The sequence below is a fragment of the Mustela nivalis genome (genome assembly GCF_964662115.1).
Source record: "Mustela nivalis genome assembly, chromosome: 7".
NCBI lineage: Eukaryota > Metazoa > Chordata > Mammalia > Carnivora > Mustelidae > Mustela > Mustela nivalis.
The window spans coordinates 58,212,636-58,238,083 of NC_139026.1; the positions used below are offsets into that span (position 1 = coordinate 58,212,636).

A 25,448-nucleotide genomic window follows, 5' to 3' on the forward strand; every position below is an offset into this window, starting at 1 on the left:
TCACTATAGAAATTCAAAGTATAGTTTGATGGTCATTTTGCTTATGTTCAAATTTCCCATAATAAAATTCCACGTGAAATACATTCTAACAAATTCATATAAATGTGGTCAAGCATTGGTTTTTATATTTAAATAAAGAATATTTATTAATATTTCTTTTTATGGTTATAGAGTGATTATATTGATTTGATCTCTTTTAAGAGTTGTAATAGACCTATTATGTCAGCCTTTGATTAATTGAAGAAGCTGGGGGCCTGGTAATTGAATATGGAACCTTTCACCCCTAAGTCACTGAATCAAATCCAGCCCAAATTGGTAGTGACCAAGAATGATTATAGCAGTGGCTCTTTGGCGGCCTCTGTGAAGTATGTTGAGGTCAAGTGGAAGTATGTTGAAATAATTGCATCTCCTATGGGCTCATACCTGTGGTCACTATTGCTTCTTCTTAGTCACTATTGCCAGAACACAGAGGAAAGCCCAGGGACTAAGAACACCAAGGGAAAAGAAGCCCCAGTGAGTGGTTGTGTCTCTTAGGAAAGAAGAGGGACATCTTTTTATTATTGCAGGAGGAACTGCTCTATTACGAGACTTTCCTAGCTATTTCAATTAGTTTACTTAAGACTTTAGTGAAATGAGAACTGAGAATGCCTTGATGAACAGTCTGGAAACTGAATTTGAACAGGTCTGGGCTAGGAGGCTTAACTTCCTGACATTTCTTTATGAACTTGTCTCTGTTGCTCATCAGTCTGTTCTCTGCTCAACTTTTGCAAAACAGTGCTGTGTAGATGGAGGGTTATTATTGGCATTAATCCAACTTACTCTATGCTTTTGAATAGGCTTTATGATGAAATGATGACTATTCATAGGATGAAAGACTATTTCCAAAGATATTCTCCCCAATTTCCCCTCTCTTTCTTTAAATTCAGGTGTCTATGTTGAATATATGTTTTGAACCCATCATTCTGTTTTTGTTTGAGTGAATCACCATTTGTTGCAAGGTGAATTGTCATCTGCTCTTAATGCATGGTAAAGTGATACCTGCAAACTTAATAAATATTTAAATATCTTTATCATATTCTTTCTAAGGAGGAATTGTTTGGATTATTGCTTCTTAAACTAGCTGTGTTAAAAAATTTTTAAAAAAAGTTTGAACCATTATGGTCAATACATTTTTAAAATAATCATAAAACATAATACCTAAAGAATAAAATAAAACAAAGACATAAATAATGTAAGTCCTGATATTTTTATTATTAGATTCAACAGACATAGAATCTAACTTTCAGTAAATGTTTCTACATGTTTTCTCTCAGTGTCTGTATTTATTTTGTTGCATACCAATAACAAACAGTTAATTGATCAGCAGTGCTCCATGGATAAGGCTTTGAGTAGCACTGGCTTCAACTAAATACACATTTTGAAAAGTGAATTTTATTTAAGCAAATAAAGTTATATTTGATAGAGTGATATGAAACAACAAAAACAATGGTTAAGAACAAGAAATGATTGAGCATGAATGAGGTCTAAAATTTTAGCTAGGATAGGGAGGGCACATAATTGATTCCAAACAATTGTGAATATATAATCTTTCATTCATTCAGCATACTAAGTTCCTACTATATGCCAAAGGTTTTTTGAGCCTCAGAATAATAATAGTGAACAAGACCCACAAATTTCTGAGTTTTCCTTGTGTTTGGGGAGACACTTTTTAGCAGAAAAATATAAGACATGCTCAATGATGAAAGCAAAATGGACTTCTAAGATAGACACCCATTATGGGACAGAGTATAGAGACAGCAGAAAGAGTTGAAATTTGAACTGTGGTTCGAATGACTGGAAATAGGCAAAAGACATGGAGGAAGCATATGCCAGATATGTCACAGGGTAGAAATAAGCTGAGGGACACTTGGGTGGTTCAATTTTTCAAGCATCTGACTTCAGCTCAGGTCATGATCTCAGGGTGCTGGGATTGAGCCCCGGATCAGGCTCCTGGCTCAGTAGGGGATCTGCTGGTCTCTCTCCCTCTGCCCTTTCCCTGCTTATACCCCCTGTCTCTGTCTCTCTTTCAAATAAAATAAAATAAAAATCTTAAAAAAAAAAAAAAAAGAATCTGAGAGTGGTTCGGTATCCATAAAGGTCAATTTGAGGCAGTACCTCAGTTAGAAGATTGGAAGGAGGTGAGGTCCCAGAGTTGGTCAGGGATCCGACTTCATGGGCTGAAGTAAGGAGCTTGGAGTTTGCTGGGGGCCTGGTACCCTGTTGAAAACATCTCCTTCTAAACATCACACCACCTCCGTGGATTAATCCATTAGACTTAATAGAAAATTCATGACTTCCATACAAATAATTTGGGGTGTCATGTAGACTTCACTTTTTAAAAAATCTATTGTCATTATGATTTTTAAATTGCTTTTCTGCACCAGGAGCAGAAATGGGAAGTTGAAAAAAAAAAAGGGATGAAAATGCAACTGAGACTTCAAGCTCTAGTTTAAATGTGGATGGCAAACACACCAGGCGTGTACATTTTAAAATGAAACAGATGAGCTATTTTAAATGTTTTATTGCAATACTTAAAGATTGTAGCTATTACTATTAAAAAAAAAAACTTTAGAAAGCAATTTTTCTATTCTTTGTACCTTTAAGTCCTTGGCTCTGATGTTCTGCTCCTCTGACCTTGATCTAATCATGAATATCTATGCTACTTAATTATAATAAAAAAAGCCTACATTGCACTCTAGATGGTAGATGCACATTTTTTCTTCTTTGGTCACCTGCCAGTTCTCAAAATTATAGCAGTGGGAAGAAATGCAAATGAAGGCCGTGCTTGACAGCTAAACATAATGGAATGCATGGTCCACATTTGAAAAGTTACCTTAAAATAAAAGGTAGCATATAAAAAATCATTTCTTTAAGGTCACCTATGGCTTTGAATTACAGCTTTGAGGAATTTCCAATTTAGTCATCAGAGAGGAAGAAGCCAAAATAAGGATTATATACTTGGCTAGAGGGAAGACAGCATTTTACTTCATTGTAGTTGGGTGATCTTATTACTTGGAAATAGAAAACAAAACAAAAACTGAAAACTGTGAAGTATTCCGTTTATGGAGTATTGTGTAGAGTAAAAGACTCCAGAACATTTTCTATTATACTTTTAATTACAATTATAAAATTCTTTCTCATGAATTTCCAAAGAAAGTTTACTTCATCATATATTTAAATATGTAACATAAGGGCTACAATAGGTTGGTGGTGAACAGTAGCTTATATATGTCTGTATTACATGAAGAATTGTATCTCTTTATTCAGATAAATATATTCTTAAATAGGAAATAATTTATATAGATAAATTATGAATTTATATTCACAAAACCCTGGAATTACTTGCTAATTACACACTCCAGAAATGACTAAACTTGTCTTTCCATGAAATTTTATGCTTTACAATTTTCTCTTTTTTGCTCTGTGGGGCTGACAAAGACCAACGCTTATAGAACTTTCTGCATATTGAACCCATTCCACAGATTGCCAGGAAGAAGTGTACTGCTTAGCTGTGATCCACATACCACAGAGCTCTGAGAAATAGAGGCAGATGTTCCTATGGATGAAATTTTCCATACTTCCGAATGTGCTATAATAAAATGAGCTCCACACTGGGTGCTGTATGTAAGTGATGAAGCACTGTATTCTACTCTGGAAGAGAATGTTACACTGTATGTTAACTAACTCTAATTTAAATTTAAAAAAACATCATAAATGATATGCTGAAGTTGCCGGAGAAGCAGAGCAAAGCATATGGAGCCCGAGCTATAAAAGGATACAAGGTACCCTTCCTACCTACTTCACAGGCTGGGGGTGAAAATGAGGTAACATTGGTGAAGACCCTCAACTGGTAAAAATACAGCTCATCACATCACTCTTAATGGTAGTAGTTGTATAGAGAAGTAGTAGAAACAGTGGTAGTAGTAAAAAGAAAATATATGAGAAATTAAGGTCAGAGTTAGAAAAGATAGATTAATAGACTAACCAAGGAACAGCTCCAGAAATGCAAGTGTCTGTGTACAATGAAGGTGGCATCTTGTATTAGTGGGGAAAATCCAGACTTTGAAATAAGTGAGTTTGGATAACTTGACAGTTACATTGAAAAAAGATAAAATTAAGTTCATTCTTAAAACCTATTTTGTTTTATTTAAAAAAAGATTTAATTAATTAATTAATTAATTAATTTGAGAGAGAGTAGGTGGAGGAGCAGAGGGAGAGGGAGAGAGAGAATCTCAAGCAGACTCCGTGCTGAACTTGGAGCACGATGAGGACTTGATCCCACAACCTTGAGATTATGACGTGAGCCAAAATCAAGAGTTAGAGGCTTAACCGACTGAACCACTCATGTGCCCCAAAACCTATTTTAATATAATTTCCAATGGGTCAGAGATATAAAGATTAAAAAAAAAAAGAAAGAATATGAGTACTGAAAGAAAATTTGAGTGAATATCTTTATATTCTGGGAGTAAGGAAAATTTTTCCAACATAATTCAAAATCTAGACGTAATTAGGGAGACAACTGATATATTTTATTATAAGCATAACCCCTCATCAAAAAAAAAAAAAAACCAAAACTTAAAAATCTTGTGTGTAGAAGAAAAACACAAGAATCAAAGTTAAAAACTATATGACAAATGGGGAATAATATTTGCAAATTTTATCATAAATAAAAGTTTAACATCTACAATATAAAGAAATCTTCTAAAAATCAAAAGAAAGGGGCGCCTGGGTGGCTCAGTGGGTTGGGCCGCTGCCTTTGGCTCAGGTCATGATCTCATGGTCCTGGGATGGAGTCCCGCATCGGTCTCTCTGCTCAGTGGGGAGCCTGCTTCCTGCTCTCTCTCTGCCTGCCTCTATGCCTACTTGTGATCTCTCTCTGTCAGATAAATAAATAAAATCTTAGAAAAAAAAATCAAAAGAAAAAGTCCACAGTCCTACAGAAAAAAAAAAAAAAATGGACTAGATGTATGAACAGGTAGTTCGCTGAAAGATATACAAATTGTTCTAAGCAATGAAAAGATGTTCAACTTTTCTCATAATAAGAGAAATGTTAATTAAAACTTTTGCAAGATGCCATTTTCCACCCTCAAGTTGTCAAAAATCCAAAAGTTTGACAAAATTACTTTGCTGGAAAGACTATGAGAAAACAGGCATTCTCATACATTTTTGGTGGAAACTCAACAATACAACCACTATGGAAGGAAATTTGTTGAAATATAGCAAAGTTGTGTGTATAATTACTTTTTCACTTAACAATCCTACAAAGAGAGGATTACAGCAGGCTATTCATTAGAAACTACCTAACACAGCAAAAGCAAAAGCAAAAAAAAAAAAAAAAAAAAGAGAGAGAGAAAGAAAAAAAAGGCAAAAAAAACCCACCAAACAAAACCAAAACCCCAACCTGAATGTCCATTAATAGGCTGGTAAAATAAATATCAATATGAAGCTGGTTCATTACATAATGGAGAACCATACATATAGGAATGTATTCCTATAAAAAGGAATGGGGCACATTTTTATATACAATTATGAAGCAATCCCTAGGATACATTAAATGAGAAAAGCAGGTGAGAAGAGTGAATAATACGCTCTTGCTTATATAATGAGGGAAGTAAATACATACATGGAGACATAAAGACACACACATAAAAAATTTTAATAGTTTCCCTTATTACAAAAATGGAAAGATAATTCTTTAAAATATGTAAATGGACACCTAAGGGAATAGGAGAGGATATAAGAATATAAATAGACTTTGTTTTCTACATAAATTTTAGATACATGAAACTATTCCCAAGACTTAATTAAATTTTAAAAATATGTCTAAGTATAAAGAAAAATGGAATAAATACATTTAATTTTACATAAAGTTACTGACACAACCACACAGAGAGAAACTATGAGTAACTTTAAGACATAATAATTTTGGGGACGCCTGGGTGGCTCAGTTGGTTAAGCAGCTGCCTTCAGCTCAGGTCATGATCCCAGCGTCCTGGGATCGAGTCCCACATCGGGCTCCTTGCTCGGCGGGGAGCCTGCTTCTCCCTCTGCCTCTGCCTGCCATTCTGTCTGCCTGTGCTTGCTCTATCCCCCTCTCTCTCTCTGATAAAAAAAAAAAAAAAGACATAATAATTTTGGTGTACATTCTTAGGGATTATAAGATAAAGAAAAGAAAAAGTGCAAGAATCTTGAAACTGTTTTCGATAACCATACTGCGGGTGCCAGTGTCAGGCTAAGATTACTGAGTCTTTGAGATAAAGCAAATGTGTGGATTATTGTTGTCTTTGAGAACTGGGATTCTTGGCCTAGGAAATAAGAGAAAAAGACCTGAGTTTGATAGGATAAGAAAAAATCCTTTAGCACTGGTTTTGATTAAGGTATTAGTATAATCCAAAATGTGTTATTCTAGAAAGAAAAAAAAATAACATTTTCTAGCTTTGTCCACAGAAAAGTCTAGGAACCATGATAGACTAAGTAGCATTGAGCATCCCCATGGCCAAAATTATAGTCTCTAATTACCAACATCCGTGGAAAGGAAACACCGTTTTTTGGAGGAGATGATTCCAATTTCAGGGAAAGAAATAATGACCATAGAATATGCTGGCATATCAGAAAACAAGGAAGCCAGAAAAAAAAAACAGAGGCTTGTCCGGAAGACTCAGACACCAACTCAAAGAGAACCTCACTGCCCAAATATGGAATAATCCGAGCACTGATAACTGCGGTGGATTGAAACTTACTAAAAATTTTAAGTCTATAAATTAATAATAATAGTTTTTCTAAAGAAATCATCCAACAGGTCTACCTCTGGAAGATACTGAAAGTCTAAAAATAGAGTAAAAGAATTAAACATTTGTTTTCTTTTTCTTATATAAACTGTACCTCTGTATAACTGAATACTTACTGAAGAGAAATTTCTCTTCATAGAATTATTTCAGCTAATGAAGGAGGCATAAATATGGACTATCACTGCCTTGTAACCCACAATGGAGTATGGACTTAGGCAGAAATCATGAGTGGGTGCTGATACTGTAAAAACAGATAATCAGACATCTCTCCTCTTCATTGAAGTACATAACACCATCTATGAAGGAATTTTGTTTAAAAAAAATCTTAATCTGATCAAGCATGTAGGTCTTTCAGACAATTAAAAGGAATTAAGAAAGAGGAACATCTCTTGCATGACAACATGTGGATGTAATCCATGAAATTCAGACTACGAGAAATGCTCTGTGGAATGTTCAGATTTCTTTAAAAAAAAAGTGAAAAGAGATAGAAATGAAAGAGGAATATAGATGATGTAAGGGGCATTTCTGCCATTCGGAATGTATGGACCTATTTGGATGTGAAGTAAACAAAATACACAAATTTCAAAAATGGAAACAGATTTTAACAGTGAGCCGCTACTCTCCCTTTCATTGTGTGTGTGTATGTAATAATGACATTGTGAATATGGTTTTTTTAAAGTATGTCATTTACACACTTGCACACAAATGAAATGCTATAATATTTTTTTTAATTTAAATTTTAGTTAGCTAACATAAAGGGCAATATAGATTTCAGGAATAGAATTCAGTGATTCATCACTTACATAACAACACCCGGTGCTCAACCCAGTAAGAGCAAGTCTTAAAACCTATCACCCATCTAGCCTGACCCCACACCCTCCCTCCATCCACTTTCAGTTTGTTCTCTATCTTTAAGAGTCTCTTGTGGTTTGTCCTCATCCCTCCTTTTGCTTCAAAATCACCAGGTGGGATGGGGAGAGAGTGAGTGGAGTTGATGATAGTTGAAGCGGAGAGTGCATACGGGATTTTTGTCCTACTTTTGTTTTTGTTTAAAACACCCAATTATTAAACTGATTTGAACAAGGGAAACCTAAAAGATCGTAGAGATTGTTGATATTCTTACAGATTTTACTGCTCTCAAGTGTAGCAACTGGCAGACTCTACAAATCCTGTGAGTTGAAAGAGAAGTTACAGGGGATCAAAGATGAAGAAGATCAAGTAGATCAAGAAAACCATCAAAATCAAATAATTAATGTGAAGTGTGATTTACTTACATTTTTCTGGCTGATAAATCAAGTCACAGTGCATCATATGAAGGGTTATCAAAGCCATAAGTGTAGACATAAAGGGAATGAGTAGAACCAGGGCCCCAGCCCCTGAGTGCTGGATGTAAGATATTCCCAGAAAGACAACAGTTGCTTTCAGGTTCATGATCCAGCAAAACCTGTGATACACAGACAGACAGAAATAAAAAGACCATTGAGTTACTTCAGAGAACAATTGTTAATTTTAATGCTTTGATCTAGATGTAAGCTATGAAGTGGTGGCCTGTTAGCTGAACTAGAATTTGTCAGTATTATTTTAAACTTCTTTAAAAAAAAATTCTTTTTTTTATTTGAGAGAGAGAGAGAGTGAAAGAGAGAGAAAGAGAGACAAGGAGCAGCGGGAGAAGCAGAGGGAGGTGGAGAAGCAGACTCCTCCACTAGAAGAGAGCTCGACAAGGGGCTCAATTGCAGGATCATGACCTGAGCTAAAGGCAGACACTTAACCACTTGAGCCAGTCAGGCACGCCTGTTTATTAGACTTCTTAATAACTGTGCACATATCAGCTATGGAGTCTTATCATTTTTGTTATCTTTGTTTCATTCCTTTTAGAACACGTGTGGAGAGAATGTGTTATCTAAAGACAAACTTTTTCTGCAAAGGGCTTCATAGTAAATATTTGAGGTTTCGAGGGTCATACCATCTCTACAGCAACTGCTCAACTATGTGTTGTGGCACTAGAGAAGCCATAAACAATACTTAATCAAACATGCCTAATAAATCTGGGAAAGGCTGCATGGGTAAAAAGCTGAATCTTCCTATTTATTCTACTCTTCAAAGTATGGGTAAACTGAGGAATACTTTGGTTATACCCAGACCATGCATTAAACCAAAGAAATGCGTGTCATTTGAATAAAACTTTCAGTACCTTTTCCTGATGAATAGTATTACAACTACGTACCCATAGCAGTAGTCTGGTTTGTAATTTGGGGGAAATAATCTGTATCTCTCATCCTTTCATTGGGTCTAAGCCCATGCTGTTAGAGTCCCATGGCAGAGGAGGGGTCGTAACATTAATTTAAAAAATTTATTAGGGTAAAATTAAATACAATAAAATATCTGCTTAAATATATAGTTTTATGAGTTTTGGTAAATTTTTCAGTTGGGTAAACACTAATAAGACCTAAGTTTTAGAACATAACATTATCACTAAGGTTTAAAGGGCCAACCTTGTTAGATCAGGCCCATCCAGGATTCTAGGATAATCTCCTCTTTGGTTAATTTAAAAATCAAATTATTAGAGACTTTAAAAAAAGTTTTTATTTATTTTAGAGTGAGAAAGGGAGAGAGAGTGTGTGCACAAGTGGTGGAAGGGACAGAGGGAGAGAGAAAGAGCCTCAAGTAGACTCCCTGCTGAGCAAGGAGCCCAAGGTTTTCAATCCTATAACCCTGACATTATGACCTGAGCCAAAACCAAGACTTGGATGCTTAACTGACTGAGCCACCAAGGCACCCCTAGAGACTTTAGTTACATTGCCAAATCCCTTCACTTTTGCCATGTAACAACACAATTAGGGTTTGGAAAAAACCTAGGAATGGAAGGGCTAGATGATACAGTAGATGAACATTTAATATTTTAAGAAATTTCCAAATGCTTTTCAAGTAATTGTAACATTTTGCATCAACTACAACATAGGTATGAGAGTTTTAATACCTCCACATCTTGGCCAATACTTGGTGTATGATCAGTCTTAAATTTTAGCCATTTTAATAGATGTGTGTTCGTATCCCATTGTGATTTTATTTTGCATTTCCCTAATAACTAGCGATATTGAGCATCTCTTCATGTGCTTTTATCCATCTGTATATCTTCTTTGGTGAGATTGCTGTTCAAAACTTTTGCCCATTTAAAATAAAACTAGGTTATTTTCTTATTATTGAATTTTTAAAAAGATTTTATTTATTTATTTGACAGACAGAGATCACAAGTAGGCAGAGAGGCAGGCAGAGAGAGAGGGGGAGGCAGGCCCCTGCTGAGCAGAGAGCCCGGGCTTTCATTGTTGTATCTAGGAAATCTTTCCCTAACCCAAGATCACAAAAATTTTCCATCTCTGTTTTAGAGGAGAAATTTTAGCCTTGGAGACCTTTACGGTTTCAAGTGAATTCTCACAGCTGCATTGTTGCAAAGGCATGAGTAGGAGCCCTCATTCTGGTGCAGCCTCGAAGAAGAGGCTAACTTGACTATGTGTCTTTTTTACACTTCTTTCCTATCATCAAGTTCATGACACCACCATTTCCTCATTAATACAAGCTTTAACATTAGAAATTACCTTTCACTCATGCTTCTCGCCAAATTGTATATATTATTAATTATAAATATTGTTTCTTTCTCTTGGAATGATGCTCAAAAAGACATGAATTTGGGACACCTGGGTGGCTTGGTCAGTTAAGCATCTGCCTTGGCTCAGGTCATGATCCGGGGTCCTGAGATGGAGCTCCCACCTGAGTAGGAAGCTTCCTTCTCCCTTTCCCTCTGCCCTTCCCCCCTGCTTGGGCTCACTCTCTCTCTCTCTCTGTGTCTCTTTCTCAAATGAATAAATAAATTAAAAAAATCTTAAAAAAAAACACATGAATTTGAGTGAAAACTCTGATAATCACAGGATCTGTGTCTTAGGCTTTTTGGATTTCTGGGTCTTTATCTTTAAAGTAGGGATCATACCCTCTAGTCAGGTGTCTTGTGAAGACTGAATGGAGAGCACACACTGGAGCTGCACTGTGCTAAGCTAACGTTGTCATATTCTTCACTTTTCTTCAATCTTGTTTCCAGAAACAAAATGAGCAAGGAAGCTAGAGCGTGGTGAGCAAGGAAAAGACCATTTGGAGACGTGATCCGCGCTAATTGTGATTCAGATCATGCAAGGCCTTGAAGTCCATGGTAAAGAGTTTGGTTTTTATTCTTAGTATACTGGGAAGCCATTTGAAGGCGATTGATCATGGGGCTGAAATGATGTGCTTTTAAATGGAAAAAAGAAAGGATTATCATGTGAGGTCTACGCATGTAGATTATGCATGGTCAGGGCCTGGTAAGACTAATCACAGCTGCTGTAGCCTGGAGGAGGGTTAGAAGTGAACTGGACTGCGGTTAGCAAAGTCAAGGGAGAGAGGGAGAGAGGTTTGTGACGTATATTTGGAAAGGAGACATGCGCCCAGCTACCCCTGTGCCTTCTCTGTCCTATAAACATGGTTGCTCATTTTCACCTCTAAAATTTTTTTTTTAAGAATTTTATTTATGTATTTATTTAAGAGAGAGAGAGTGCAGGAGTTGGGGGAGGGACAGAAAGAGAGGGAGAAGGAGACTTCCCAATGAGCAGGGAGCCTGCCATAGGGCTTGATCCTAGGATCCTGAGATCATAACCTTAGCCTAAGGCAGATACTTAACCAACTGAGCCACCCAGGCACCCCCATCCTTACACCTTTTGTCACTTAACTAAAGTGCCATGTCAAGTCTCTTTTCCTTTATTCAAAATTCTCTTGAATAGAAATTCTCTGAACTTCTAAGATAATCCATTCTGCAATGATTTCACTTTTGTTAGTTTTGTCTTCTCACAAGCTGTCAGGCTTCCTGACAGGAACGCCTTGTTCTTTGTCTCCGTAGGACATAACATGGTTCTAGGATCACAATATAGGGATAGTAAATAAGTAATTGACGAATAACATGGCATCTCACAAAAACCACATTATCCAACAACAACGTATAAAAACATTTTCCATAATTGACCTAGGAAAGTAATCAAACATCCAACATGGCCATGCTGAGGACTCTGGTTTACTACAATCCACCACCAGAAACTTGTCACAGTGCCAGTGAGACACAAAGCTAGAGTTTTGTAGGACATTTGGATAGAGCTCTTAGGCTCAGTCTCGGGTCGTCCTGTCGAGCTGTTGCAACCTGCACACTTGAGTTGCGGCTCACGCAACTAAGAGAAGCTGGAGCTGCAAGCAATGTTATAGCTCTTTCAATCGGCACGAAACACTTTTCTTAAATGTTCAATATTGCTGAGAAAATCCAAGAGGACATTGTGTGGCTCCTCGGAACACCACATGGTGATGTAAACTAAATCGCTCTAAAGAGGGTCAGGGAAAATTACAATTATTCCAAGACTTCAATCTTGTAAAAGGCAGTTAGAAACAAAAGAATTATAGTGTTGAATAGCTTCATATAGGAAGAGATTTTACACCAAGTACTAAATGTATTTTAACAAATGCCATCCAACCTATTTGATTGTGTAATTTTCTGGAAGAATTACCTAGTACAGGCATGTTTTATATATGTCTTTATTGATCCATGGACAGGATAAGCCATAGATAATTAAGGGTGAAATTGTATATGTATCAACTGTAAAAAAATAAAAGAAATAAAAACCCACAGTCTTCAAACTCACCATTAAGACTCCTTTCATCTCATAGCTCACTAGCAAATTGAGTATATAAAGCACCTCTCACACAGAAAGTCAAAGAGCAAAGCACTAACACAAAATAAATACCAGTGATTAAGGAAAATTGAAAGCAGCAGTAAAAATATGTTTCTTTAGTCTACTTTTAAATACAGACTGGGAACTGCAAATAACTGGGAGTACATGTAAGTCTAATTTTTTTTTTTTTTTTTTGGGTCTTCGTGATTCTATGGCATTGAATACAAATAAGGGAAAGAAAACTTGTTGCTGCAAATCTCAGCAATCCTTTTGAGATTTTTTTTCTTTTAAACATTCACCTTTACCTATTTAGTAATCATGATTGAACTCACTCTTATACTTTGTCATCTCTTAGGCTGTCTCATTTTGACATACTTCAAATTTATTTTCAGTGATTTTAGGGAAAATGGTTTAAACTGGTTTTTCTTAACCCGAGAAGATGCCAAGAGGGAAGGCAAACTCTTGGGTCTTCATGGCAACAGGAGACAATGGACAGAGTTCAGGGAAACTATTTTACTCTGCATTGAACAATATTGAGATAATTCACTAGGGGATTTGTGGTTCTTCAAAAAGAACTGAACTGTTCTTTGAACTGTTTAGAAAAGTCAAGGACACACTTGGGTGCTGACTTCCTGGTGGGTCATGGTTGACAATGGTTGCTTCTTCCAGCATCACTATAGACCTATAGAAGTACTTCAAAGAATACTCTGGTGGTCATGAATTTAGAGAAAAAAGAAGCAAGTGGAAATTTTGCAGTTCTAGATGCTTTTTATCTATAATTTTTTTCAACAGTACAGATAAAGAAAAGGCATCTAATAAAAGAAGAGTGTTGGTTTTGGTGAACAGACAGCATGATTTAGAAAAGATATATATATATACATACATGTATATATATATACATGTATGTATATATATATTTCTTTTTTTTTTTAAAGATTTTATTTACTTGACAGAGAGAGATCACAAGTAGGTAGGGAGGCAGGCAGAGAGAGAGGAAGGGAAGCAGGCTCCCCGCTGAGCAGAGAGCCCGATGCAGGGCTCGATTCCAGGACCTTAGGATCAGGACCTGAGCTGAAGCCTTTAACCCACTGAGCCACCCAGGCACCCCTAGAAAAGGTATATTTTTAATTTTTAATCAAGAAATTTGGGAATAGGTCTTACTCTTTCTCTCTTGCTCTCCTTGCCTCTTCTTCTTTTAACTTACTATCATTCTCTTTCTCTCTCTGATCCTCCCTCCTTCTTTTTTTCCCCCAACATTGCAACCATAACAGTTATTCCTGTATATAATTTTATTTCCTCAATTTAAGGTCTTTAGATCACTGCGTGTTTACTGATGAAAATAAGTCTGTAATCATGTACCTACCAAGTTGAAAAACGACCAAGCGGGGCTTAAAAAAAAAAAAAAAAAAAGAGCAGTAAGGCACAAGAAATTTGCCTTTCTTTCTTTTTTCCTCAGTGTTCTTTGGTTTCCACAAGTATATGTTAGGCAGGAATTCTGAGTGTATTTCCTGAAAGCTTACCACTTTGGCAAAAGTAAAGAAGGAGTTGTCTGTTGTTATTAGAGTGGGTGGGTAGGACTTGTTAAGCTTGGGTAGAGCCCATGGAAATAGAATTTTGGAAGGTTTAGTGATTTTTTTTTAAAGCTATTTACAAGCTATTCCTCAGTGTGCAACTCAGATGATATTTTGAGAATTAATACAATTATTCCGTGAACTGCTTTGATTTTGTTGGCTGAAATGTACCTTATAAATTATGATTTTACTATTACAGAATTAAGTAGATTCATGTTTCGTTTCTCTTCACAAGGAATTTCTCAATCAGATAGGTTTCCAAGTGGGATGAAAAATCGCTATGAATTGTCAAAACTTTCCAAAGCCGCCTCATATCCAGTATGTGCACCCCAATGATGTCCAGTTCCATTCCTTTTCTTTTCTTTATATTTAAGTTTATTTATTTATTTGACAGAGAGAGAGAGAGAGACAGCGAGAGAGGGAACACAAGCAGGGGGAGTGGGAGAGGGAGAAGCAAGCTTTCTCCCAACAAGGAGCCCGATACGGGGCTGGATCCCAGGACCCAGAGATCGTGACCTGAGCTGAAGATAGACGTCCAATGACCATGCCACCCAGGTGCCCCCCATTTCTTTTCAAAGTTATCTCTAGACCATGTTAGTATCCCCTTTCCTTATATCTCTGCAATTGTTTTCAAAATTCTGAAGCACTTGATAAAAGTGGTAAACCTTCCCCAGCTATGCTTCCAGTATATTCTGATCTTGGCCATTGTGGGTGGGGCCTAGGAAACATTTTTAAATAAAGCCTGTAAATGATTCTCAAAACCAGACAACAGCTTGAGAGCAGTAGTCCTTAAATCTGACTACTTGGGCAGCTAAATAAATAAATAAATTAATTAATTAATTAAAAAAAATCCTGGTCTCTGGATCTCACCTCATACCAATATATATGGAATTTTTGATGCCAAGGCCCAGGAATCAGTATTTTTAAGAGTCCTCAGGTGGCTTTTATGTCAATCTAGGATTGAGAATTTCTGCTTTCGAACAACACTCAACTGAATATTAAAACAGCTTCTGATAAAACATTCCGTGGGATAGTAAGTTTTTACCTCTAGCGTTTCCCTAAGATAAAAGTTATTAAGTTCAAGCAAGTATTAACATCAGAATATTTTAGTGTAGGACAAATACTGTGTACAGTCAATCTGAGTACCAGATATTCAAAATTTCTGGGATAGAATAAGTTAGTCTCTAGATTTTTTTTCAAGAACTCTACCAATATTCTATTTGGACTTTTCAATCACGTATAATTCACTCTGGTAACTAGTTAGGAACAGACAATGATATGCAGATTGGATGCAAATTACCAGGTGAAGTAAGTAGAGAAATGTGGAAGCAAGATTTGAAGTTAATTGCAGTAGAATTTAAAATTATGGTTATAGACAGACTTAATTATCCACCTTTCTTTTTGCTTCCAGAAAAGATTCTGCACAGGTGTATTTACCTAGATGATCTCTAGCATGGTGACTCTTAATTGCACACCTTAGATTTTGGAAAGTGCTGGAAGAGCCAGGTTCTAATCTAGATAACGGCACAAGGATGTTGGAAGATTATTATGCCTCTTGGTTTTCAGGGAGTTTAGCTTTATTCTTTCAGTAAGGTACATAGTTGAAGAAGATCCAGTACCAGATGGTAATGTTGGCTGGGAGTGGTTTTCTCACCTACACTTGGCAGCTCTACTCGGAAGTGGTGCTTTCAATGCTCGAGACTTCCAGTCTATACTATTTAACATAATCACTAGGAAGCTTTAGGTGGTAGAGATGCAATGACACATCTCATTAAAGGTCCTGTAACTAGGAACATCTGACATCTGTGCTGAAGATAGAACTGGATGCAGCCTTCGAGTGGTTACCGATTCAAGTGGTATGCTGTTTTTAAAGACACTATGGAAATTCATTATATTAGCCAAGTTTGTACTTTCTAGAGGCGTTTTTCTGACATGGAGAAATAGATTTTAAATGAAAGTGCTGCCCATTTAAAGATGGCGGCCTCCTCAATGGGTTCCCTCTCACTCAGAACTTAGACAATGATTTTAGCTGATTTGTCATTTAATAACAATAGTTACCCTATTTTGAATACCTATGATGTGCTAGGATCCTTTATATATGAGCTATGCAGCCGCACATAGTCCCATTTTGTGGATGAGGGACTTGTGCCCGGAGAGGTTAAGGGACTTGCCGAAAAGCAGAACACTTCTTTGACAGAGCCAGGATCCTGTCAGCCTTCAGGCTGCCCCATAAGGTCTCTGTCCATGTAACCACCCACCCCTGAAGTATGTAGTGCAATAGAGTTAATATATTTTTCCATAAATTACAAAAAGCAGCTGCCCATAGAAATTGCCCTGTAGCTTGGTACTATAAACTTAGGAAAAAACCCCAAAACTGAAACAACCAGATTCAGCCTTTAAGAAGCTTACCATCGAGACAGTTCTGCATCCAAGAGTGACACCTTGACTTTAGATTCCTCATGCACATTTCTAGGTGTTTTTTTTTTTTTAAGATTTCATTTATTTATTTGAGAGAGAGCATGAACAGAGGGAGGGGCAGAGGGAGAATCAGACTTCTCACTGATCCAGGACCCCAGTGTGGGGCAGGATCCCAGGACCCTGGGATGCTTAATGGCCTGAGCCAACCAGGAACCCTACATTTTGAGGTGATTTAACTTTAGGTTTTAAAAATTCTGCATGATTCTTTCCCTCTTTCTTTCATTCTGTCTGTCTAAAAATTTATTTATCTATCTTTAGGGGAGAGAGAGAGAAAAAACATGAGAGTGTGGTGGGGAAATTCGAAGAGAAGGGGAGAGAGAGAGAGAATCTCAACACATTCCCCACTGAGCACAGAGCTGCTGTGGGCTAGATCTCTTGACCCTGAGATCATGACCTGAGCAGAAAAAACGAGTCAGACAACAACGTCCGCAACAACGGAGCCATCCAGGCGCCCCTTCACGACTCTTTTTATTAAAGATTTTAGTGAAATTAGGAAATAATAAAAACCACATTGAAATGTGTTCGTCCTAAATTCTGTCCTGCTCGCACTGCAGAAATTCATTTTCACCCCACTCCCCATCCCCCCCTTTAAAGGCCTAAAGTACAAACCCACTGGGAGTCCCCCCCTTTTCCCAAAGGAAATATTTCATTCATATAATGTCTCCTTTGTAATCAACACTGAGAAATGTCACTTTGATTAAACACAACTCTGAATGACTAAGACCATAGTACAATAAATTCTCCAGAGCTATCTTTCAGAACAACTGATTGCTCTCCAGTCTTAATCCTCCAGAGTCTTATTTAATCAAAATGATGTTGCTAATTAAGGATTAAAACCTCCGAATAGAATAAAAAAGAAGGATTTTTCTTTCTCCTTTGGGCAGGTCAAGGAGGCAGAATTTACTATGAGGAAGTAAAGAGTCCCTTCCACCTTTGGTAAAACTGCATTATTTTCTGACATTTGGACTGAATCCAAAATAGACCTGAGTGCTTTGTAATATTAATATAATGGGGGGGTGGAGAAAGAAAGGAAGAAAAAAAGAAAGAAAGAGAAAGAGGGAGAGAGAAAGAGAGAAGGAAAGAAAGAAGGAGAGAAAGAAACGGACTGCCTTGGATAGTTAAATATACTGGGATTATTTATGCTAACTTTTTTTTTCATTTAATGCTTTAAATATGAGTTTTCTTTAAACGTTTTGTCTGATTCTCTCTGTGTCTTGATTTTTTCCATTGCTAAAATTGGTGGAAAGACAGAATATTTAGAAAAATGTTGACAACTCATTTCACAGAGAAGAGGGAACAAAAGAATGTATCTCAGATGTACTTGACATTCACTGATGAATAATAACAAAATATTCTACCTTAAGATCAAAAATTTTTCTTGAATTTGTATTTGATAATAAAAACTGGTTCCTTATAACTGCATAAAACTGTGTAAGAACTCACTGGGAGAGAAACGGATTCCCAGGAAAGTGGTTTGATTTTCACGGAGTACAAACTCTTTTAGGTGTTAAGGGTGAAGTGGATTCCAGACAGAAGGCTGGTTTATGTTTCCACAAATTGTAAAATATTTTTTCTGTCCTTTTTATCTTTTCTCCGCACTGCCTGTGAATTTATAATCTCTGCCCAATTCTCCTCTTACAGGGTAGACAGGGCTAGGAACAGGTGCCATCTGGGATCACCTACTATGTGCCAGATTTTCTGCCTGCAAGACACATATTATTGCCTCTAATAAAACCCATGAAGAGGGATTATGATAAGCTTTCACAAAGATTAAACTGAGGGGGCACCTTTGTGCTCGTTCAGTTAAGCGTCCGCCTTCAGCTTGGGGCATGATCCCAGGGTCCTGAGATCGAGCCCCACATCCGGCTCCCTGCTCAAGGAGTCTTCTCCCTCTGCCACTTCTCCTACTTGTGCGCGCGCTCTCTCTCTCTCTCTCTCTCTGTGTGTTTAATAAATAAATAAAATCTAAAAACAATGATTAAACTAAAACTTATAGAGAATAAACGACTTTACCAAGGTCAGACAGCTTGCGTTAAGTAGAGTTGAGGCTGTTTGGCTCCAAAGCCACCTTCTGTTGGGTATGACAAGCCACTTCACACTGGTTTATTTGGAAGGTAAATGTATCAGCGTGCTTCCAGAAGGTGCTGGTAAGCTGCGTTCATCTGTACCTGACTCATGGGCTCCCACACTTACTGGCTGAATCATTGTCCAAGGCACTGTCACATTGTCACTTGACCCAGACCAGTCAATAACAAACACTGAATTACTGCCATCAACATGGGACCAGAGGGCAAACAAGAGAAATCCCAGGAGGGAGAGGAATGTTGTAAGGCTCATTGCACTCCTAGCCAGTGGTGCTTACCAGTTAAAAAAAGACATTTGTTTCTGGGATCCATGCTCCTTAAGGCTGTAAGCACCCGGTGGACAGACGATGGCTCTCAGTCCTCCTGTGCCAAGGCAGATGGCCAGCAACGCTAAGTAAAACAGCCTCTTCTGCTCCTTTTTTGGTATATGGTTAATCATATGGTGAGTGCCTATATAGAAATCTCCCAAGGGAAAAGCAACCACAGATAACAAAGCAGTGCCTGTAGACAGAGAAAAAAGGAGAATAAATACGGCGTAGACCACCTGAATCACCAAACCACATTTTAAATAAGGTTTTTCCTCTGAAAGGAGCAGCATTGTGTGATTGTCTTCTTGACATACTTGTTAGTTACTGCAATTCTGGAGACAGGATAATTTTTCTAAATGTGAACATTTTCTTCATTATGGGTTTTAATTAATCCAGAGGCCTAGTTTTTCCCCTCTTAGACTTGACCTATCTTCTCTTGCAGGGTATATAAGCAAATCATGTCCGTTTTAACAAAATTGGGAAATATATGAGAAGCGAGAGGTGCCTGTCATCTCACCCCCCAGAGAAAACCACTGTTAGTAAGGGTTATTTTTTCTCAGTCACATATCAGACTTGTCAGTAACTTTTAACTTTCTTGTTAAAGAAAATGTTTGACAGAGAACATTATCATAGAGGTAACAAGAACATAGATCCCTTTGCCTATTCTCACTTCTTAGGCCACTGAGCAGAGCCATCTTGGCGAACACAGAGGTGAGAAGGTGAGGTGGGTGATTCCGTACTGGGCAGCAGGAGGGGGAAGACAGGCAGGGACAAGGGGTGAGAGTTGATCCTCTTCTCCCTTTATCTTGCAGGGAGTAAACGTAAACATTTTCCTTGTTTGGTAGAAATTATAATTCAATGCCATACTTTGGCTAAGCTCTTTGAATTCTGTAAAACATTTTTATGTATTATATTATTTCATCTTGGAAAAACTTGGTGATGTCAGAAGATAGATTTTCTTCTAAGTTTATGGACATTGGGGAGGGTATGTGCTTTGGTGAGTGCTGTGAAGTATGTAAACCTGGTGATTCACAGACCTGTACCCCTGGGGATAAAAATATATGTTTATAAAAAATAAAAAATTAATTAAAAAAATAAATAAATAAAAAATAAAAATAAAAACAAAACAAAACCCAGGTTCAGGGAGGTTAAGTGACTTGCCCAATGTTATAGAGTATCCCAGATATAATCTGCTACTTTTCATAATTCCTATCAACTGGTCAAATCATCTTGTGTGTGTGTGTGTGTGTGATCAATTTGATTAGTCAAAAATGGCTTCTCCCTGTTATTTTTGTCCTCCATTTTATTTTCATATTTTTGGTATGATTTTTTATATGGCGGCTGTATGTGGTTAGTTTTCTCAGTTGGACTATAAGTTCCTTAAAGGCAGAAATTAGGGTCTAATGTTTTATCTCCCTTACAATGGCTTTTACAACCTGAAGAATATATGCACTCAATATGTGGTAACAAATAGATTTACCACATATTGTTAAATATGTGGGCCCTTTATATAACTGAGTTTGAAACATTTCCTATGAAGTTTGGCCAGATATGATATCAACTGCTTTCTCCCTGCCACTCAATCCTCTCTATCTCTGGAAGTATGATGTGAGGCCTGGGGAGGCTAAGGATTGTCCATAGGGGATGGGCCGAGAGTTATTTCTTGCAGAAACCATATGCTTAAAGACAAAGCACTTTTAGTGGTCCATTTGTGTAAATTAGAAAGACACACTCCTTCCATCTTTTGAGGAAATGTCATAGTGTATTGATTTCATTAGATCAAAACTTTATTTTTATCTTGTAAAACTAAAGTAATGAAAATACAAGTCTATGACATGTATGATAGAAAGTCTCCTCTTTGATATGTGCTATATTGGGCACTGCATATTAAGCGCACATTCTCGGTAGCTTTGTATAAAACACCAGGATGTGTCATAGCCTCGGCTGGGAGCTAGCAAGTCCATCAAAGAGGACAGATAACCAGGTGGAAATTAGATTTTAATGTGGTAAGTGAAATTATAGAGGTATGATTAGAATGTGGTTAAGCAATGTGGGTCTTGAAAGAAGGACAGGATTTTTCAAGTCTTGGCTATGGGGTAGGAAGATAAAGGAAGGTTGACAATTTCAGGCATCGAAAAAAAAATGCATTAGTAACAGTAGAGAAATAGGGGATTAGAGGCAAGCAAAAGTTCAGCAGGGTTGAGGTCATATACTGAGAGAAAAGTCTAGAAAGTTAAATTTGGGACAGATTGTAAAGATTTTTATGTACTAAATTGGATTTTGTTTTTTTAGATAATAAAGCCGACATATAGATTTATTCTATAGACTTATATAGATCTATATAGACTTATTCTTGTTTATCCTTAGTGTCGTAAATAGAAATGGAGTCATACTGACCTCCAATAGCCCAGTAAGTAGGCCAGTGTAATGGTCAAGAAAAAGAAAGCCTCATTTTTGAGCTAAGGATTAGCATTTGAAACAGAAGACACATTTTTGGTAGAACCTCTGACACTCAGTGACTGGTTGGAATTTGATGGCAGCCATGAGCGGGGACCCAAGGAAATAGTTTTTAGTAAGAAAATGAACGGATATGGAGTTGACTTGGGTCTTTTGTTTGTCAAATTCTAAAATCGGGACTCAGTCCTAGTCTGATGGCTTCCATGGGAATTTAGACTGATAGGAATTGCCATGTTAAATAAGAAGTTGCCAAGTGCCCTGGATATGGCCTGTTACCAAGTCAAGAAGAGCAAATCATTCAGACGCTTGCTTAAACATCTCCTTATCAGAAAACATTTTCTGATACAGAACAGCAACCATGTCACTGTCTAGTCTGCTCTGTCTCCACCCCCTTACCCTCCTATATATTTCTTTGTAACACTCCTGAGCACCTGACATAATATCACTTGCTCATTTATTTTCTCTTTCCCATACCAGAAAGTCACCTTTAAAAAATTTATTTATTTTTTTAAAGATTTTATTTACTTATTTGACAGAGAAAGAGAGATCACAAGTAGGCAGAGAGGCAGGCAGAGAGAGAGAGAGAGGAGGAAGCAGGCTCCCCCCTGAGCAGAGAGCCCGGTGTGGGGCTCAATCCCAAGACCCTGAGATCATGACCTGAGCCAAAGGCAGATGCCAAACCCACTGAGTCACCCAGGTGCCCCAGAAAGTCACCTTTGACAGAGACGAGACTGTGTTCTTTTCTGTTGCATTCCCAGATCCTGGGAGAATGCGTGCCACAGAGCAGTCATTGGAGAGTATTTGTTGAATGTTGAGTGAATATTTGCCATACAGAGACTTTGTTTTTACTTAACAAAACTGACACAGTGAAGAGTTATAAGTTTGAATCACACTCTAAGTGATGAGTGGTGAATGGTAATTTATCATCGGAAACTGGGGGATATATTGAATACCTGATATCCATCCCTTCCTCGTTTATCTCCTCCCCTATCCCCCCAAACCTTCATTTTTGCTCCATTTCATAGTATTGGTGAACTACATACTAACTTTCTAAGTTCCTTAGCTCAGAAACTTGGAGTTAATTTTTGTTTCTCTACCATATTTGTTCTCTTGTTTAGTTGCCAAGTTTTTCATATATTCTCTCCTGGATTGACACTTCTCCTAGACCATCCTCCTGGGATCTCCTGGTCTCCTGCTATTGAACCTCTCACTGTGGTTGCCTCTCCTGTTTACTGAAGAAAAACACTTCCCAGATGTGTTTCAGCGTATCTTCAGTGACTCCTTGATGTCCAGAAGAACAACTTGAACTTTTTAGCCCAAAATTCTAGACTGTTCATCAACTTACTTTCTATACCTTATCAAGCAATCTTGATTTTTCCCCATTTCTCACGAGCACATCTCTCCCAAAGTTTTGTAGATATATGTTCACTCCCAGTGTTTTGTAGATATATTTGGTTCTTTTTTGTTGTTGTTGTTCTATGTGAGGGAGCTTAGTGTAGCATTTAAATTCATTCATTTATTTAGCATGTAGCCATAGTTCATAATCTAGAAATCATGTCTCCATATTCAATCTTAATTACTCTGTGACTAATTAAAAACCACCTTTTCATGAAAACATTCTTCAATTATTCTACATGAACTTCAGAAACCTTTTTAGCACATTTCATCTTAGTTGTGAAGCAGATGAACTTCCTGTTACACATAGTATTTGTCACAAATTTGGGCTTGGGGTAGGAGGGGGGAAAGAGAGGGGGTTTGAAGGAGTCCAGAAGACAGATATGTAAAGAGATAATTATTATAAAATATAATCAGTGCAGCAATATAGGATACACACACATACACACACACACACACACATGCACATGCATTTACTAGCATCCCCCCAATAATACAGAGAACTAAGTAAATTGAGACAACATTCTTACTTCATTTCTCACATTTTATACTCAGAGCAAGATAAGGATAAGAGTAAAAATCCTAACACAAATCAATTAAGTTGCAAAACGATCCAGTCAGAAGAGGATACTCACCTAGAAAATGTAGACATAAGCAAGCACATACCAGCTTGTTTCTTCCTAGACAGACATCAGCAAGCCATCCCGCAAACATAGGGCTAATTATTGAAGTTCCAATAAAACACAAGTTCAAAATGGCTGCCTGGTAATTGGGATAGCCAAGCTTGACAGTGCAAAAGGGGATCATGTTGCAGACGACTTCAAAGAAAGTGAACCTCTCACACATCTCCACCAGAAGCAAACAGATTCCAACCCGAATTTTTTTCACAGCATATGTTGAAGAGAAATAACCAGTATGTCTTTGAGTTTTCTCTTTCTCGCAGCTGTGATGTAAAGATACTTTCGCATCCGTGGTTTTAAAGTCTATAACAGACATGACTACTCTCCTTAAATGTAACTTATGTCAGTGTTTTGAACTTAGTGATTTTTTTTTTTTTTACTCCCACCCTTCTAATGAAAAAATAAATAAGATCTTTGCTTTGAATTTCACAACTCCATGCTAAAGTTTCGTGGGGTTTTTTTGCACATTAACGTGGGGGAGCACAGGAGAGGAGACACAAGTATTTAAATGTTCACGGTAGCCCAGTGTAGCCAAATCTGACTTGTTTGTCTAATTATTTAGAGGCTAATTAGGCTCTTCCTCCAAACTTATATTGTATTGCATGAATCCTGTTGCATACGTGTGGAAACTCATCTGCCTCACGCTGATAAAGGTTTAAATACTGAGGCAAAAGAAGCAGTTTTTCAGGAGAATTTGAGCACTAGATCAAGAAATAATTTGAGTCTAATAATTTCTGATACTTTAATTAAACAAGCCAGAACAGCACCAAGAGATAAAGCGCGAAAGGAAATCTGTTTTGAGGGGGCAGGATACCTTATCATTATTACATTTCTTGTTATTTTTGGTTGGAATTCTGATAAGAAAGCTAATTAGGTAACATAAGTGCTAGTACATTTAGGTAACAAGCAGAGTTTGCAAGAAAGTAATTTAAGTGCACTAATGAAAGGAGAAAATATTAAACAAAAACCCTTTTCCTTTAAGTTGACCCCATGCTTGTAGAACAGCCTCTCGGAGGAAATCGGAATCAAAAGGTGATTTTTGAGTCCTTATTATTAGTCAGCAGCAGGAACACAGCAACCATCCTACACAAGCTTTGGGGAATATTGGATCTGGTATCACCCTGACCCTCCTCCAGCTGGGTGAATGGATGTTAGCATTCTATTTTGGAAAGCAGGAGGGCACCAATTAAGCTAAAAAAGCAGCAGCAAAAGAGAACACTTGAACATTTAGGGATTTAGCTGCAAGGACATAGGAAGACAAGGAGATGGAACTATTGGGTTAAAGTCATAATAATTCAACACACAGGGAGTGAATATAGGAATGTTAATTTTATGTTGGAGTCAGAAGCAAAAGACTGATAAGGGCTTTTGACTCTGATTCTTATCTTTTGACCTGAGAGATTGGGAGCAAACACTTTGCTTCAGTTTCTTCTAATAGTTTCATTATATTTTCATCTGCTCAGCATTACCTCCCCGTCTTTGGTAACAATGTCCCATTTTTTTCCTTTGCGTAGAGTGACCATGCAATTTATTACCTAAATTCGAACACTTCCGTGAGTGAAAATGAAGCTATTTATAGTTATTCCTGAAAAACACATATAAACTGGGACCATCTAGGGCAAGTCCCAACATACGTCTTCCCTTTAGGGAATAACTTCCATCTATGCCATGGGATCCTGGTGGGGTTTTCTTCTGGCCAGAGGAATCAATACACGGTGCAAGGCCATCCTCTTACATTTTCTCCCCAAGAATTTTAATCATGGAGCAGAATGACTCCAGTTTGGACAAGGGAGCTAAGTCATTCCAATGGCAACTCTCAGAAAAGGGATGGTTCGAGAGATTCTGATGGAACATTCAGTACCATCCTGGCTCTTATCCTTCAGGAGACATGATTAGTTTTTCCTCTGTAAAGG

At 37.4% G+C, this 25,448-nt stretch overlaps 1 protein-coding gene across 1 annotated transcript in view; it reads right to left on the minus strand.

Moving 5' to 3' along the window:
• SLC15A5 (solute carrier family 15 member 5) overlaps window positions 1–23,851 on the minus strand; it is a gene marked incomplete at both ends in the record, with an annotated part of 79,176 nt that extends 55,325 nt beyond the window's left edge. Inside the window, 3 exons of the mRNA XM_082742395.1 lie at window positions 8,102–8,271; window positions 18,974–19,196; window positions 23,491–23,851. Coding sequence (XP_082598521.1) covers window positions 8,102–8,271; window positions 18,974–19,196; window positions 23,491–23,851 — 754 coding nt within the window. The remainder of the gene's footprint in view (window positions 1–8,101; window positions 8,272–18,973; window positions 19,197–23,490) is intronic.
• Between the last annotated feature and the right edge of the window lie 1,597 nt (window positions 23,852–25,448).